At 35.7% G+C, this 19,343-nt stretch overlaps 1 protein-coding gene across 14 annotated transcripts in view; it reads right to left on the bottom strand.

The window, feature by feature from the left end:
• The window catches only part of Lcorl (ligand dependent nuclear receptor corepressor like), a 131,558-nt gene that overhangs the window by 95,346 nt on the left and 16,869 nt on the right, over positions 1–19,343 (bottom strand). For 8 of the 14 annotated variants that reach the window (XM_032916198.1, XM_032916193.1, XM_032916204.1 and 5 more), the window contains exon 2: positions 1,046–1,111. In XM_032916198.1, the coding sequence (XP_032772089.1) occupies positions 1,046–1,111 (66 nt within the window). Of the gene's footprint in view, positions 1–255; positions 334–1,045; positions 1,112–19,343 lie in introns of those variants that run through there. The other 6 variants (XM_032916192.1, XM_032916191.1, XM_032916202.1 and 3 more) reach the window with 2 other exon arrangements.

Raw genomic sequence — 19,343 nt, 5'->3', positions numbered from 1 at the left:
AAACAAATACTGGTGGTGATATGGGCAAAACGTACACACTTTGAGTGAGAATGCAAAATGAAGCAAACATTACAGAAGTCAGTATGACTGATTCTCAAAATAAAATTCACTCTACCTTATGACTCAGTTACTTCACTCTTGGATGTTTAACAAAACAAAAACAAAAGTAGAAAGAAAAACACATCAAGACATCATAAGAATACTTATAGATCAATGACTACTGAAGCACTTTCCACAATAAGTTATTGAACCAACCTTGGTGTCCAATAATTGAGGAACAATAAAATGTGGTAATTTGTACACTGTAGTTGTTTCCAGCCATAAAGGACAAAACTATGTCATTTGCAGAAAAGAAAATGGATATCAGAGTTAATCATTTTGAGTAAATTTACCCAGTCTCAGGAAGACAAAATTGTATGTTCATTTGTCATTCCTAGAATTTATATACTTAAAATAATGTATTTTCAAATAATTTTAAGATAAAATAATACAAAACTGCCTGTCTAGGGAACAAAGTGGATTAACAGGAGTTAGGTGGAAAATGAAAATGGAGGGTCAGTGGTAGGCAATGTGCTGAACAATATAAACTTGTATGGAAACTTTAAAAATTAAAATAAAAACTGGAATAACAGCTTTTAAACAGACATTTACTTCACAGAACATTTACTTACTTCAATTTAACTACATGTCTTAATAATTTGATTAGTTTAATTGATTTGATATTTGTGTCATTTTTAAATTTAAATCCTACTTAAGAATAGGTCAGAATATTCAATTTATAAAATAGTGGACACATAAAAATAAAATTATATTACGAGCTGGAGACAAAATTCATTTTCTATTTAAAGTCACTGTGTCTTTCACAAATGTATAATACATATCATGTAATAAAATAAATAATGAAGAATATTGGATTATTTTATTTATTTAAAACAGTATCAAATTCAAAGTGATCATATATTTACATTTAATATATAGTTTTGCTAGAACAACTTTATTAATTGGGGTAGAAGGTTTCAACTTTAAAATAAAAAAAGTTAAATACCTTCAAATAAACTGAGGTCTCTTCGTAGCCGTGGTCCATAAAGCCCTTCTAAAATACTCTCAAAACCTGTGTTTTCAAAGAGAGAAAATTGTATTAGCTCCTAGAAAAGCTTTTTTTTAAATGATTAAAACATCTAATTTTTTTTGTCAATCAACAAATAATATACCATAGTATAACTGTTTTCACCCAGTTTAAAGTGAACTAGCTAATATACTAATTATATAGTGACTGTGAAATTAAGATTGTAAAGTAATTACAATACTAAAATGCATATATTAACCCAAGCTAAAGTTGGTTCAATCATGACCTAATATGATCAAGAATGCTGGTCAGAATATGGGAAGAGGGGAATAGTCATTCACTGTTGGTGGGACTACAAAACTGTGTAACCACAATGAAAATGAGTATGGAGAATTCTCAAAAAAGCAAAATGTAAATCTACCATATGACCCACCTATAACCCTCTGTGGCATATGCCCAACTTGACATCATATTCCATACATACTTGCATGGTCATGTTCATTGCTACTCTACTCACGCTAACAAAGAAATGGAAAAAGTCTAAATGTCCTACACTGATAAGTGGATAATGAAAATATGGTGTAGGTATACTATGAAATACTAGTTAGATGTAAAGAAAAGTTAAATCATGAAATTTGCAGATAATATGATGATAGAGCTAGAACATATTATACCAAATGAGGTGACTCAGACCCTGAAAGACAAAGGCTACATGTTTTCTCCCATTTTTGAATTCTAGCTTAAATCTTTAGATATGAGTATATACTCTGAAGAAACCATACTACTGAAACCAGGAAAGTAAAATGGCTCCAGGTTCAAGGGGCTGAGGGTAGAGAGAGCTATAAACAGGGCATAGTAGGAAACAAGTGCTATGAAAGGAAAATGGGAAAAACAGGGAGGGAACTGTTTGCAATGATTGAGAGGTATGGCCTTATTCAAGAAAGTATGTCACTAAGGGGTGAGCTTTGAGGTTTCAAAAGCCCATGTCAGGCCCAGTGTTTCTTTCTTTCCTTCCAATTGTCTGCATATGAGGATGTAGAACTCTAAGCTACTTCTCTAGTACCATGTCTACCTCTGTGCTGCCATGCTGCATGCCATGATAATGTACCAAGTCTCTGAAACTGTAATCAAGCCCCCAATTAAATGCTTTTACAAAAACTGCTTTGGCCATGGCATCTCTTTACAGCAACAGAACAGGAACTAAGATAGAAGTAGGTACCAATAGTAGGGTATTGCTGTAACAGACCTGAACTATGCTGCTTGTTGGTACAATGTAGACTCTGAACTAGAAAAACCACTGAATGCTTTTGGGTGGGTCTTAATGGGCCACACTACTAAGAGAATGGTACTGAAAGTGATTTGAACTATGTAGAGTAACTTCAAGTCCAAAGGGGAAGAATATTAGTAAGTGGTCTAGAGATCATTCTTGTGAAATGTTGGCAAACGATATGGCTGCTTTTGTCCTCACCCTAAAAATCAGTCTGAAGCTAAATTGAGTTTTGGATTAATGTCATTGGCAGAACAGATTTCAGGAGAGCCTACTATTGACTCTGTTGTGTGGTTTATTAGTAATCACTCTTGTGCCGATTCATAATTAAAAAAAAAAAAGGAGCAGTCTTAATAAAGAGAAATCTAAAATGTAGAATTTAAGAAGTAGAGCACCAAGAAGTGTAATGGAGCTAAGTTCTCGAGCTAAGCTTGAGATAAAAAGGTTAAAGAAAAGCCTGATAATAAATGAGATAAAGGGAGTGGTAACCTCAGGGTAAGAGCCTCCATGCTTAGAAATTAAAGGGAATCTTAAGCAGTGAACAACAACAAAAAAAAAAAACCACTGAAAACAGAAAGCTGGTGAAATGGAATTGACTATGGGCAAAGTTCCAGCCCTGACTACCTGCAGAGCTTGGCTGGCATCTTCAGCCAAGTGGTTCTGACTTTATCAAAGTTAATACAAGAAAGCAGTAGTGGAATCTCCTTCTGTGGCTAAGGGAAGCCACTGAGGCCAGGCACGTGTCAGGGCTGTCCTTGCATGAAGGCCCAGAGAGTCCAATGTATGAAGTTGTGAAGGTGAAGCCTGAGTCATATTAGAGTTCTTACCCAAAGATGCTAGCGATGCCAGAGTTGTGGGATACCACAATAAGAGCTGCTAACTAGGAATAGGGCCAGCCCACAGGAGAGAAGTGTGTTGCAGTCAACAAGGTTGGAAGGAGACGGAGTTCTGAAGAACAATGTGACATCAGATATGGAGTTTGTACTGCTGGTTTTCAGTCTTACTGCTGCTTTGGTATGGTATGTTATTATGCTTCCTTTCTTCACTTTTGGAATAGTTATGTACACTCTGTGCCAAAGGATGTTGCAAGTGTTATCTGCTTTTTGATTTTGATTTTACAGGGTTACAGTTAAGATATAGCCTGGAGTCTCAGAAGAGTTTGTTTGGACTTATTAGACTTTTAAACACTGTTGAGGCCAAAAGACTACGAGGACTTTTGAACTGAATTCATTTTGCATTATGATATGGCTATAAGCCCATGAGGGCGGGGCAGGGAGCGGAATGTGCTAGTCTCAATAATAAAGGCCTCCAACAGGCTCAAATATTTAAATGCTTCGTCACCAGGGAGAAGAAGTGTTTGAAAGAATTAGAAGTGTGGCCTTGTTGGAACAGGTGTGGCCTTGCTGGAGGAAGTATGTCACTGGGGGTAGGCTTGGAGGGTTCAAAAGCCCATGTCAGGCCCAGGTTCTCTCTTCCGCTGCTGCCTGAGGATCACTTATAAAGAAGTTTCATCCACTTCTCCAATGCATGTCTACCTGTGTGCCACTATGTTCTCCACCATAAAGAACTACGCCTCTAACAGCCCCCAATTAAAACTCTTTAAGAGTTGCTTTTGTCATGGTCTTTTCAGTGACTAAGGAAATCTGTGTGTTTAGCTTGATATCATAGTTCCATCTATTTTCCTATAAACATGACTTCAGTCTTCTTTATGCCTGAATAACACACACACACACACACACACACACACACACACGTATGATTACATATATGTGTACACAGACACACACACCCCTCTTTGTCCTTTGTTGGGATCCTAACCTGATTTCATAACTTGGCTCTTGTAAACCATGCTCCAATAAACAATTGTGATGGTTATACTTAGTTATAAAGTTGACTACATCTGTAATTAACTAAAACCAAAAAATGGGGGAATACAAATCTGAGGGATTTTTGCTTAATCTGAAGTAAAGATCCATTTCTAATTTGAATCTATGAGGTGGGAAGACCCAGCTCTAATCTGGGCCATGACCTCTGCTGGTTTAGCCATGTATGTATTATATGTATGTATGTATACATTTATACATACACATATGTGTGCGTGTGTAGAGAAAGAGAGATTCATTTTATAAGTTCTGTTACCTGACTAATACAGGTATGTGTATAGGATATGAATTTTATGCTGATTGACTCATTCAGGAAATGTATACGTAGCTTTACTTTAGAGTTTGTTTGTTTGATGGAACTCCAAACTGCTTTCCAGGATGTCTAGACCTTCTTTATTTCTAACAGTGCATAATGGTTCCTTTTTTAGAGTATTCTCATCAACAATTTTTTTTGATGATACAGTCCTTCTGACTGAGATGAAATAATGTAGTACTAATCTGCATTTTTTTGAAAGACAAAGATGTCAAAACATGTTTTCATATATTTGATGGCCATTTTAACTTCTATCAAAAAGAATCTGTTCGATTTATATGCCATTTATGGACTGGATTTTAGTTATTTGGTGTCTAAGTATGGCATTCTTTATACGTTTTAGATATTAATCCCATCAGAAGAACAGTTGCTAAAGATTTTCTGTTCTCATGTAGGTTCTATCTTCACTCTGGTAACTGTTTTCTTTACTGCCAGAGCTTTTAATTTCATGATAGCCCATTTCTCAGTTGTATTTCCTTAGCTACAGGAGTCCTATTCAGAACACCACTGCCTGTCCCTATAGTTTCAAGCATTTCCCTTAGTTTGCCTCTAGTAGTTTCAAATATTTAACTTGTATTTTAAGGTCTTTGATTAATTTTGAGTTGATTTTTGTATAGGGTGAAATGAAATTTCATTCTTCTACAAATGACAAAGATTCCTGTCTAGCCAGGAAGTCAGGAATTAGGGACCATGGCCAACTCTCATTATCCCTTCCTTATGTTACATACAATGAGACAAACTGCTTGTCCCCTTAATCCAATCAGGAAGAAAAAGGGCCCCAGTCTTCCCAGATGCTCTTTAAGATCTTGAAAATCCCTGCCAAGTGCAAAGCCCCTGAGAATGTTCAGTCCTCTAACTCTGATTAGATGACTGGCATATGACATTTCACTGACAGTATCTGACTGGTAGAAGAACACTTATCCCACTATACATATCCTAATGTCAAATCATTAATCTCTGTGTTCCCAAAACACAATTATAGACTATTATTTGGTTTACCATGAAAATGGCTATGATCCCACTATGTACTTTCCCTTATCCACCTGTAAAGCCATAAAAAACAATGTCTCAACGAACCCCAACACAGTTTCACCAGCAAGGCTTTTGCACTGCGGTTCCCTGGAATGGACATATATCTTTTTTTTTTCAATTACATCCTCAATCATATAAAACTTTTGCTTGTTGGTTTTCTGTCCATCTATTAAGTGATATACCAACAGAAACTTGATAGAAGTGGTCTGACTTCCTTAGCTGACCTCCCTATAGCAATATGCAGATACTCAACTTTTCTAAATTATCTTGTTAAAAGGCTGTTCATTTCTCCAACCTATTTTTGGTGACTCCCTGCACATCGAATGGCTTAGCTGTGTGACTTTATTTCTATGCCCCAGTCTACTCTCCTCTATTCTACACTGTCTACCCCTGTATCCTTTGTTATTGTACTTAAGTACGTCATATTGAAAAAGAAATTCTAAAACACTTCAGCACACTCCTTTTGTTCAAGAGTGCTTTGTTTACTTGGTCTTACTTTTGCTCCTATATGAGTTTTATGACTGTATTAATGTTAACATACTTATTAATCATTTGGTTCAGTTTCTTTTTCTAAGTCAGAAAAGAATGAAGTTATGAAAGATCAGAAGTGTGATATCCACAATGGTTTCTTAAATTTTAGTGTTATGTTTATGTGTATACAGTACATATACATATTTATGTGGCAGTGTGCAGGTATGTGTATACATGTGTGTATGTGTGCTGGCAGTAAACCCCAAGTACCTGCCACCCCTGCCTGCCCCCACCAGCACTACAGTTAAGATTTGTAAAGGACCCATGGCTTCTGCCACATTTGTAATAAAGGATGGCATTGTCTGGCATCAATAAGAGTAGCCTGGTCCTGTGAAGCCTTGATAGTCCAGTGTAGGGGAATGCCAGGGCAGTGAGGTGGCAGTGGTGGGTGGGAGGAGGAGCATCCTTGTAGGTTGACGTCACTATGCAGGTGAAGGCAATACAAGATAAAACAAGGCCTATCATTGGATAAGAAGGAAGGATGCGTGGGAGAAAAGTTTTAGAGAGGCAGAGGAGACTGGAGCAGAGAGGGAAGCATCCGAGAGAACATGGAGGCAGGTGTTAAGATTTCTCTCTGCACATTTACAGGTTGTTATGACTATTCTTAAGGGATAGATGTGTACAGGATTTAGTGTGTCTAGATGAACAAATTATATCTTACCTAAGTGGGGGGGGGTTATATCCTTATCAATTGGTTGTAAGTTAATCGTGTGGATGTATTGTATATTGAGTAATTAACATATAAATCTGGTTGTTGGGTTACAGTTTGTTGAGTCATCTCACTGGTTTGTTGGGAGTGTGAGCAGAGTCCATGACAGGAAGCCATGCTAGGATATAGAATGCTTGAGGTTAGTGTGGCATAGGGCCATGCTAGCACAACCCACAGAATGCTATCTGTGTGTCAGGCATGGTTAACAACCCACCAAGGGGACAGTGTGTGAAAGCAACTGACAGAGAAACAGCTAGAGGGCACAGGTCTGGGTGGAGTGGGAACTTGCAGGAACCTTTTCTGTCGCTTTTTTAATTTTACCACAACACATCCTCATAGAAGCAGGTAAAGGGGCGAATGGGAGATGAGGAAACCAGGAAAGGAGGATAATAGTTGAGATGTAAATACATAAAATATCCGATAAACAAAAGATTTGTACTTCTGTGATTGCATGCATTTTACATGCTGGGAGCTCAAATGCCAGCTCTCATCCACTTAGGTATCATTTTCCCAAGCCTAAATTTTACCTTATTTTGTAATTACTTCAGAGTAGCAAGTTTTCTTATGGTATTTACTTTGAAAAAAAAATGTCAATTTTGAGAGGAATTACACAAAATCTATAGAGGGCTTTAAGAAACACTGTCAAGTTGATAACATACATTTCTCAGATCCCTAGGTTTGTCCCTTATCTTCCTGTTTTCTTCAGTTTATTTCTTCAGTGTAGAAGACTTTTGTCTCTTCAATTAAGTTTATTACATGATTGGTTTGTTTGAAGGCCATCATAAATGAATTATTTTCCTTAACATATATGTTACTGATATACGGAAAAGTTACAGATTTTTATATGTTGTTTCTATATCCTATTTTATCAGCTAAAAAACTTTCTAGTGAAGTTGTTAGGTTTTTTTTTTTTTTTTTTTTTTTTCGGGGCTGGGGACCGAACCCAGGGCCTTGTGCTTCCTAGGCAAGGGCTCTACCACTGAGCTAAATCCCCAACCCCAGTTTTTAGGATTTTTAACATATATATATATTTATGTTTTATATGTGTTTATATATAGGAGATATATATATATATATCCTTTATTATGTTTGAGTTCAGTATTCTTCCTTTTCTGTTAGTATATAATTTGAAAAGCATATGTGCTAGTTTTTCCTTACAAGTTGTGGTGGTTTAAATAAGAATGGCTCCACAGGCCTATATTTGAACGCTTAGTTACCAAGGAACTGTTTGGGAATGATTAGAAGGTATTATACCCTTATTAGAAGAGTTATGTTATTAGGCATGAGCTTTGAGGTTTCAAAAGCCTACACCAGGCCTAGTCAGTGTCTGTCTGTCTGTCTGTCTGTCTGTCTCTCTCATATCCTCTCTTCCTCTCTCTCCCCCCCAACCCCCGTCTACTGTCTCTGAATCAGGATGTAAAGCTCTCAGCCAAAGTTCCAGCACCATGTCTGTTTGCCACCATGATGATCATGAATTAACCCTCTAAAGTTGTAAGCAAGCTGTCTAATAATAAATGTTTTCTTTACTAAGAGTTGCCTTGATCGTGGTGTCTCTTCACAGCAATAGAACTGTAACTACTGTAGACACATATTACCTTTCCTATAGCTGTGATAAAACATGCCAACATAAATAACTTAAGGAAGGGTTTGTTTCATTCACAGGTTTAGGGTATATACAGTCCATCATGGTAGTCCATCATACAGTCATGGTAGAGGGGCTTGAGGCAGTTAGTCACAGCACATCTGATGTCAGGAAGCAGAAGCAAACTCTAGCGTTCAGTTCTCCTTTCACTTTTACTCAGTCTGGCAGTTATAGTGGATCTTCCAACATCATTTAACTTATACTAGACAATACCTCACAATTGTTCCCAGCTTATCACCTAGGAGTTCCACAGTCTATAAAGTTGACAATGTTAATCACTATAAAGTCCAACAGAATTCAGCAATGAGACCATCCAGTTCTGGACTTCCCTTTGTTGAGAAACTACTAGTACTTAAATAATGTTGTTCTTTGTAAATCTATTTGGGCTGACTTTATTCTGATGGTTTAATTTTTATAGGCCATATGTCTAGTAATTTATCCATTTTCTGTAGATTTTCAATCTGATGAAATCCAAGTTTTCAAAATATTCTGTATCTGTATATCTGTTGAAATATATCCTAAGTTGTATTAATCAGGGTCTTTTTCCATCCTGGGTTAGTTTGGCTAAGAGTTTATCAACCTTGTTCAACTTTTCAAAGAGCTAACTTTGTTTCATTGATCCTTTGACTGCTGGTCTTAGTCTTAAGTCAGTGAGACCACTGGGTCCTTTTAGTCCATGACCCATAGTCCTGATTTTCTTTTCTTTTTTCTTTTTAATTGAAATTTTGAAATTACTATGCAATGTAATAGGTTTCAGGGTGACATTTTCTTACACATGCAATTAAACTTTGTTTATATTATGCCCCCCTAATCTACACTATGCCTCACTACTCCCTGTCCCTTGTTTTCCATTGTTGCAAATTTTGGGTAAAATTATGCTCCAGGATATATGAGATGGCTCAGAGGTCAAAGGTGCTTGCTGATAAGCCTGAGATACTGAGCTGTATCCCTGAAGCCCACATGATGAACAAGAAGAACCAAAACCACTAGTTTTCTCTCTATTCCTAATGTGTGCATACTATGGCACACTCACATGCACAAACACATAAGCATATAATAAGCAAATGTTAAAAATAATTTATTTGTGTGTGTGTGGTATATGTTCTAGTTTACTAGATGTCTGCAGAAGATAATCCAAATCTTGTTACTTCTTCATGGTCAGAGGAGGAAGTTTATCCTCTCTGGTTTATATTAGCTTGTATTTTATGCATTCAAATTTTGTTCAGTTCTTTTCAAGTATTTGCTTTTTATTAGTTTTTCTCTTTGCAAATAATTAGTACTATCATTTATTCCTATAAGTATGAAATTGTGTTGTAAAACTTAACAGCAACTAGTGGTTCCTTACCATGTAAAGGATATCAATGCCTTTGAGAGGTGGCTGCCTCTAAATGATGGAGATAAAGAAAATGAACATAGCCTATACCACAGTGCCACCCATTTCAGGCTGCTGACCACTAGAATTATAAGATGTATGATATACTGTGTTATGCCACTAAACCTGTGATTTTTGTTACAATAGCAAAAGGAAATTAATACATGATTCAGACTAGTACTGTGGCTTGAAATTTCTATACGGTACAAGATACAAATCTGTTAGATAATCAGACCAGCTTCCACTTATTTCATGAATGCCTTGCTGTGTTCAAGTGTTAAAGAGTTTTCTTTAGGTAGAAATTTATAAGAGGAACTAGGTGGTTCTGGGATATGAAGTTAAGTCAATTTAAGTTTGACATCCTGTTTTTATTAAATGATCATCTAAAACTGATATAAAACACTTACCAAATATACAATTATACAATTGCCATTTTAGTTTGAAGTTTCCTATTACTGAGGTACAGTGTATTTTCACATATTCTATATTCAGATTGTCCCTCTAGCACTTTATAATTAGGCTTTGAATCTTTTAAGAATTCCACAAAAGTATCATATATTCTAAGTAATAATTACCAATTTCAAAAAGCACAAGTAGTATCATACAAATGTTTTGTACTCATATGTATAATCATACTTTGTCTTGTTTTATGATTTTCTTTTTGTAGGTAAGGAAATTTGTGAACATAAAATCATTTTCTGTGTCTGTATAAATTTGATTTTCACATGTAGCTCTTTAACCCATGACAATTCATTTTTAATGAATAGTATAATGGAAAAAAATCAATTTTATATCAAGACATGAATTTTGACCATTTTAGGCCATCTTTATTACTGTAAAGTTCCAAAGTGTTAAAGCATGTATGTTTGTATATATTTAATGGCTTTCTAAATGTAAAGTTTATTACTATAAATTTACTTGTTTTCTATCACTGTAAACTTACCTTTTCTAGATATCTCATGTTACTAGAATGGTATCTTATGTATTCTTCAGTATCTACTTCTATTCCTAAATCTATCACTTTATAGCATGCTGTTCAATCTTTATTATGAAATAGTATTCCATTGTATACACATGCCACATTTGTTTAACAATTTGCTAGCTAACAGAACTGAGTGGTTCACACTTTAAGGCTTTAATGAATGGTGTGGCTATGAACACTATGGACAAATCTTTGTATGGAAATAGTTTCATTTTTACCAGATAGTTACAGAGCAAAAAACCCAATGAGTTCTGTGGTAATTTAATCCTATGTTTAACATTTGGAGAAACTGCCAAGTTCCTTACCAAAATAGAGACACAATTTTGCATTCAGATCAACAACTCTTCACCAAGATTTTGTATTTTATTAGAGTCATTCTAAGAATGCTAAAGGCTACCTTATTTCCCTAGTTACTAATGATGTCCAGTTCATTTTCTTGTACAACAATACTGATAATCTGTGTATGTTCTGGTGAAATACATATTCAAACCTTTTGATCAATTTTGACTTTTCCTTTTCTATGGAGTTGTAAAGATTTATTTTTTTTGGATAAAAATTCATCAGTTATACATACACAAGTGTTTTGTTTCAAGCTCATGGACTTCATTTTCAAGCATTTGTGACTTTAAATCCAATCAATCTACTTTTTCCTTATGGACTTGATTTTAGGCTTTCCGTTTGTCTGTACAACTATTCCTAACTAGTTCAAAGATTACTACTCCATAAGATACCAAAATTATCTTTAACGTTTCATGGTTTTCTTAATTCAAGTGTAACACACTACTTAGCGTTAGCTTATCTAATAAATTTTACCTTTTTGCTTATTTGTTTTTATGTTTTAAAACACTTCACTTAATATTCATGCAATACTTAAAATGTGTTTTACTCTAATCCACTATCCCTTTCCTACAGTCCAATTCCTATTTCCCTTCCCTACTCTTCCCTCTGAGCTTCATGTTCTTTTAGTTTTAAACTCACTAAGTTCACTCAGGGCCACTGGTATGTGCCTAGGTGGAAGGGCACCAACTGGAACATGAACAGTCTCTCCGGGGCCACATCCCTAAAGAAAACCTACTCTTAGTCTTCCAACAGCAACTGACATTCTGTTCCTCAGCTGTGGGTGTAATTTTGTAAGCGCCTCCCCATCCATACTGAGATTCTTGCTAACTTGATATTGTGCAAGTAGACCTAGTTGCTATGAGTCAGCAAACACTGTTTCACTACAGACGAACACTATCTTTAACTCTTACAATCTTTCCACACCTTCTTCCATATTGATTCCTAAGCACTAGAGGTGGAAGTTAGGCTAGAGGTGTGTGATACAAATGTCCAATATAGAGCTGAGCACTCCACAGTCCCTTATTCTCCACATGCTGACTGGTTGTAGTTGTGTGTGTTAACCTCTTTGGTGGTTTGCATGAACCACCAAAATGACCACACACACCCCCCACAGAGGCTCAGACATCTATTTAAACAGTTGGTGGCACTGTTTAGAGAGGTATACCTTTAATGTAGAAGCTGATCACTGACTTTGATAATTTATAAAGTTTTAACCCACTTCCAACCTACTGTGTTTCATGCTTGTCGCTGAGGATATGATCTCCTTCTTCTTCCTGCTGTTATGCCTGGCACTTGTTGCCAAGCCTCTGCCTCATCATGATGGAACTTTATCCTTCTACAATAATAAATCAAAATAAACTCTTCCTCAGGTTGTAATTGAACAGACTGAAATTGGTCATACCATTTTATCACAACAATAGAAAGTACCAATATGGAAACTGGTACCAGAGAGTAGGTTGTTGCTTGAAAGAACCTGATCATGTTTTTATGGGACTTTGGGCCATAAAAGAATAAATGCTATAAGCAGAGCTTAATGGGCCATTTTGGTAGAATATTGGTAGATAGTAGTACTGGAAATGGACTGTGCTCAAGCACTTTCAGAGAGGACCAATTTTTGTAATTTGTTCTGGGCGACCGTACATTTGTGTGATATTCTGGCAACGAATCAAGCCTGAACTCTGCCCATGTTTGAAGAATTTGCCTGAGGCTAACTTCTGTGGCATGATTGTTACTAATAACTCACGCACAAATATACAATGAAAAAAAAAAAAAACAAGTGAAGAAAACACAAAGCGTACAGTTTGGAAAGGAAAAGAGCACTAAGGAAGAGCGTTATAGCCAAGGCATATGCTGGCATAAGGCTGTAGCTGTTAGAGATTAGTGCAGGTGACGGTTGCTCAGCACTGAAATAAAGGGGGGAAGCAAGACCTACGCACCACCACAGTCCAGCTTGGTTTTGAACATTTAAAAATGTTTTTCAGTGTTTTGGGTTATCTGTTTTCCGAATGTTTAGACGGTTTTGTATATCATAGACATAAACTCATGTTAGATGTAAGAGAAAAAAATTTCATTCTGTAGACTCCCTCGTCACTGGCATGATATCATTCTTTGGTATAGTCCTCCTTGTCAACTGTTGGTCTTGATACCTATACCACTGTGCTCCTGTTCAGAAAGTCCTTTCCTGTTCTTATAAGTTTAAACATATTCTCTATTACATTCAGGCCATTAGGTCTTATATGTTGAGGACAATGATAATTTGCAATTAAGTTTTTTGCAGATTAAGAAATATGGATTTAGTTTCATTCTTCTACATATAGCTATCCAATTTTCCAATTTCCCCAGTACCATCTGTACTCTTCTCCAGTGCTTTTGGCTTCTTTGTATCTAAAAAAAAAAAAAAAAAAAATACTGACCAATGTGTCTGTTTTTATGCCAGGAACATGCTTTTTATAGCTCTGTAGTATGAATTAAAACTAAAAACCATTGCCACAGCACTGCGCAGAGGGTGAGGGCTCAGCTAGCAGGTCTCTGGGTGGGAGGTGACCTTATATCAGAAGAGAATTCTCTTCCCCAGGAAGTGTTACAGCTCTCAGATGATCCTTGATGGAGTAATTCTCACACCCCTTTATTCCTTCTGGATAGGGTCTTATATACATTTTGGGTGGGTTGGAGTCTGACAGACAAGATTTTCTATTGGCTTGGTCCAAGATGTTAGGGATGCCTCATTTGCATGTAGAGGGGCTTGGGGTGCTGCCTATGTAATTAATTATCATGTTCCTCTCCATGGGGTGCTTTGGTCACATGATAGGGGCCTGGTCGGGAGCAGGAGAAGCACCTAAAGTCCTCTGGTATTAAGTGCCGGGGCTTCTGAACCCACTCAACCTTACCAAGTTTCCTAGCACTGTCTACTGTCCCACAACTCCTCCTTTTATTATTACAAAGAAGAACTGTATCAGAATAACTGTCTCCTATGTTGGGAACAGTTTGATATTGAACCAAGACCTGATTCAGTATCTTTGCAATGTTACTCATCTGCTGCTTTAGAAACTGAATGAAGGATGATGCCAAAAGTAGCAAAGCTCCAATGGTTAGTACAGGACCAAGGAGGGGAAGAAGCTAAGTTACAAAGACGTTAGAGTACCAAGGAGGGGTGTTGGGACCATAGAGTGCTGGAGACTCCCCCAGAGCACTTCGAGTATTTGTACATCTTGTTCTACCAGCCCAGATTCACTGACATAGAATCAACAGTCTTTTTATGTATAATTCATATCACCTGCAAATAAAGGTATATTGACTTCTTCCTTTTCTATACGTATTCCCTTAATCTCTTTTCATACTGCTTTAGTTAAGATTTAAAGCATTATGTTAAACTGAATGTTCCTACTTTTTACAAGAAATGCTTTGAGTTTATCTGTGTTTAGAATGATCTTGTCTGTGGGCATGGATACTGCCTTATTTTATTGAGGTATTTTGTATCTCTAGTGCCTCTGTGATTTTAATCATTAAGAAAGGCCAGATTTTGACAAAGGTCTTTTCTGCATTTGATTAGATGGTTCATATGGTTTCTGTCTTTTATTCTACTTATATAATGGGATTAAGCCAACTTGGTCACAGTGAATAGTCTTTTTATGTGTACTTAATTTGGTTTTCAAGTAATTTACTGAAAATTTTGAATCTGTGTTCATCAAAGATATTGAACTATATTTTTCTAGGGAGAGAAAGGAGGGAACTGAGCATTGACTAAGGGATCTCAAGAGAGAGCACAGAACTGGAAGAAAAGAAGAAGATGAAAGAATAGGAGGTCTCTACTAGATAGGAGGATGGATCAAGAGCACACGGCCTAGAGAAATGCACTCTGAAGACAGACCGATGGAACAAAAGTAGTTGGAGCAAGACTCAAACAGCAAGTAACAAGGGACAGATGGGTGGGATATAGTATATAACCTGCCCAACTGAGGCTTACAGTTTATAAATAAAATACCAGGTTCAGAGTCTTTTATAGGAGTTAGCTAGAATAGAATATTTCATTTACATCTAGAAATTCAACCCTTTGTTTTAGGTTTTCTAGTTTAGTAGATTATAAATTCTTAAAGTATGACCTTATGAGTGTCTGAACTGACAGGCTCTGTTTCAATATTTTTTTCATCTTTAAATATTAATTTGCATTTTATTTCTTTGGGTTTATTTGGCAAAAGTTCATCAATTTTTGTTAATTTTTCCGGGACCCAAATTTTGATTCCATTAATATTAACTATTTCCATTTCATTAATTACAGCACCGAGTTTGATTTTATTTTTCATTTTGGAGGGTTTGTTTTGATTTTTCTAAAGCTTTTCAAGTACATCATTAACTTATGTGATATTTTCCCAGCTTTATTTATGTAGACATTCAGTGCTATAAACTTAACTATTAGGACTTCTCCATCATGTCCCATAGATTTTGATATGTTGTTTTCATTTTCATTCAAATCTAGAAATTCCTAAATGTCCTTCTTGATTTTTCCCTTGATACAATTTTTTCAGTCAGGAGTGTGTTGTTTCTGTCATTCCAATTATTGTTAATTACCAGCTTTAATCCATGTTGTAGAGACAAAATGCAGGATGTTATTGCCAATGATCTCTGGATATCTATTAGACCTATTTGATTTATGTCACTTGACTCTGGAATTTCTACCTAGTTTTTTTTCCCCTCTCCTCCATATGTCCTATCTGGACATTGGCAGGGATAGAGGATTAAAATAACCTATTTCTATGTAATTTTAAATTTAATGTTTCTTTTATGAAACTCAGTGGGGTGTGTTTGGTACATAAATGTTTAGAATTGTAATATCCTCTAAGTAAATTTTTCTTTTAGAAATTACAAAGTGCCCTTCCCTAACCCTTCTGACTAGTTTTGATTTCAAGTCTATTTTTTTCAGATATTAGAATACTTATGCTTGCTTTATTCTTAGTTCCATTTGCTTGGACTACTTTTTTCCATCCTTTTATTTTAATCTGTCCCTGATGTAAAGTATGTGTCTTGGAGCAAAAAGATAACTTTTTTTTTTCCTAATCCAATCTGTTAGTCTGAATTTTTATTGCAGTATTAAGACTGCATTACTATTGAAAAGTGTTCATTAATTCTTGCTATTATGTTGTAGTTTTCTTCAATCTCTTTTGGCCAACTGTTCTGGGATTATTTATCAATTTATTGTATCCTCTTGGGTTTACTTAATCTTCCCTTCAGTCTTGTTCCTTCTACTATCCTTTGAAGACCTTGGTTAGTGAACATACATTTCTCAAATGATTTTAATATGAAATATTTTTCTTTCTCTTTTGATTACAACTGATACTTTTGTCTTTCAATATCTTTTCTGAGTTCTATATACTTATCCATGTTTCTTTAGGGTAGAAATTTTCCTCCTATGATTTTGTTAAAAATATTTTTCTGTGCCTTTGACCTGGGCTTCTTTTCCTTCTTCTGTACCTAGGATTGATGAGTTTGGTCATTTTATAATGTTCCAGATTTCCTAGGTTTTTTCTTTTTTTTCTTTTTTTTCTTTTTGGATTTAACATTTTCTTTGATGTGATTCATTTCAACACTATTTTTGAGACTTTATATAGCACTCCCACCTACTCTCTTCCACTTCATCCAATTTGTTGGTGAGGTTTTCCTCTGAGCTTTTTCTTTGACTCCCTGAGCTTTTCATTTTGAGTTTTATTTCATGTAAATATAACTTTTATTTTCTCAGATAATTGTCATTTTGGTGGCTTACTGCTGAATAAGCTTATCCTATCTAGTTCTTTCTGAACTCTGGCTAACTGGTTCAACTTAGCTGTTCTGGACCAAACTCCTCTCCAAGTTGACTTATTTAAACTGGGTTCTCTTGGCTTCTGACTGGATTGCTCTGCTTGGCCTCAAAATAACTCTGGCAATCTGCTCTAATCTGGCTCCTCCTCACTCTCTGGCTCATTCTGTCTTCACCAGCAGCCCTTCTCTGTAAAACTGTCCCAGTACAGCTCCCCACTCCCTCTGCTCTATGCTGCTCTCTTAAGTTGTCCCCCTTTCCTCTGCAGTTCTCTTGAGTAGTCTCTCTTTCCTCTCTGTTCTCATGAGAGTTGGGCATATCCTATCTCTGACTCATTCTGTCAAATATTTCTCTGATAGGTCACTTTGTCTGTCCCTCAAAGACTTTCAAACATAATTGCTTCTTCAAGCCAAAGTTTCCTTCATTGTTTGGGATTACAGGGGTAGAGTCAGGTATCTGTATTCTAGCCAAAGGGATTAAAGGTGTGCGCTAAGGGCATGTCTGTATTCCATCTAGATCACATGGGCTTAGAAGGTCTTTGGATATGATCCCTTGCCAGAAGAGCCATGTTGCTGGATTAAAATACCTCTAAAATTTCAATTAGAGTTTTCTTCAAAGATTCTGTCTCTATTAAATTTTATTTTCATATCTCAAAGCATTTTTATTATTTCATTAAACTGTGTCTTTCTGTGGTCTTCATTCAAGAATCTTTGGAGTTTCTTGAACATATTTATAATTGTTATTTTGAAGTCCATGTCTTGTGTATCAGTCAAGTTGCTTTTCTTGGGAAACTAGGCTTATTCTTTTCTGTGAGACATACTATCTTGACTATTTATGTTCTTACTGGGTTTTTTTTGTTTGTATATTTTTAATGTGATATTAAAATCTAATCTAGGTTTAGGGATGAATTGTTTCTTTGTATGACTACCTAGTCTTCTTTTATTGAGTGGGTATTTGGATGTTTGTTTTCTGTTACCCCGGCTTGTCATGTTGTGGATCAACTGAATAATGGTTTGTTTTCAATCTTGGGGATACTTTAAGGTTCCATGTATAAATCCTAAAACTTTCCACATCCACACAATAAGTAGAATGACTTGTAAGCCAGCAGGAAGGGGAGGAGTATGGCTCTAGATGTTGCTAACAAGGATTTCAGGTCAGATACCAAGCAGTTCCAAGACCCAATTCCTATCTGGTGTTCCCATTTGAACTCTGCTCAATTTTCTTGAGATGCTAGGCTAGCTAGCAGAGTGGGCAGCTGGGGTGGCTGATAGATGGCTAAGAAGGGAATGGGACTCCAATTTTAATATTATATGTAATGCTCAGTGTGAGTTTCTGCTAAATAATATATCTTTAAAATCACAAGTATTTCTTTTTGTTGCATTTCTTTTTATTTCATTTTCCAGAGTAAACAGAACTTGTTAGCTGGAGACAGGAGAAAAGGGACAGGAGACAGGACAGGGAGACAATCTTCAGGACCAGATATTCTGATGAGAGAAAAATAAATTTATTAAGTGATAGTGTAGTAGATGATACATATAAAAAATTCTATGTGCAGCATTTATGTATCTTTTATAAATTTGGAATATGAATCCCTACTTAGTAAAAATTTGACTATATATCTTTAATATTCAAATGTTTTGAAAAGACAAAATTCAAAAATGTTTGGGAACTGTAAGTTTGGTTCAGTGTTTGCCTAGCCTGCTCAAGGTCCTATAGGTTCACCCCAGCACCACTACCTGGCATAGTTTATCTAGCAATCCCATACAAAATGCAAATATCTCATTTACCTTTCTTCCACTAGAAGTAGGAAATTCTGTGCTTTTAAAAGGCTCATTTGATTATATCAGGATCACGTGGATAATATGCATCTTAAATGTCAACTGTGTCTTCTAATATAACCATCTTAGAATTGTGCCCAGTATGATATACATTTAAGATAAGGTTCATTATTAATGAAAGTCATGCATAAATCATTAGATTTTTTTCTTTATGTTTCTTTTATCCGTTTTCAAATATTAGAGTTGCATTGCTATTACCACACAATATTCCAATAAAACTTTGATTATAGAGCTTAGATTCTTGTTCACTTATACATAGTATTTTATTACTATCTTTAATCTAGAGTTCATTGTAGATATCTCTGTGCTACCTGACCATTTTGAAAACCTTACTTTAGTTAAAAATGTCATCATGTAAAAAAGTAAAAAATCTACTTGTCTAAGACAAGCAAGATTTATTATCTTTCAACTGAGTGCAAAAATGAATGTACCATCATCAATCTTAACCATGTGTAGAATCTATTCTTTTCCTTCAGAATAACCAAAGTTACATAACTAAGATGTGGGTTGACAAACAAATGGCAATATTTACATCATTAAATGAGTATATTAGTCTTGTTTAAAAACAACATAAGCCATTA

The sequence above is a fragment of the Rattus rattus genome, chromosome 11 (assembly GCF_011064425.1).
Source record: "Rattus rattus isolate New Zealand chromosome 11, Rrattus_CSIRO_v1, whole genome shotgun sequence".
Classification (NCBI taxonomy): domain Eukaryota; kingdom Metazoa; phylum Chordata; class Mammalia; order Rodentia; family Muridae; genus Rattus; species Rattus rattus.
The sequence above is the reverse complement of the archived record's forward strand: the minus strand, read 5'-3'. Positions and strand labels throughout refer to the sequence as shown.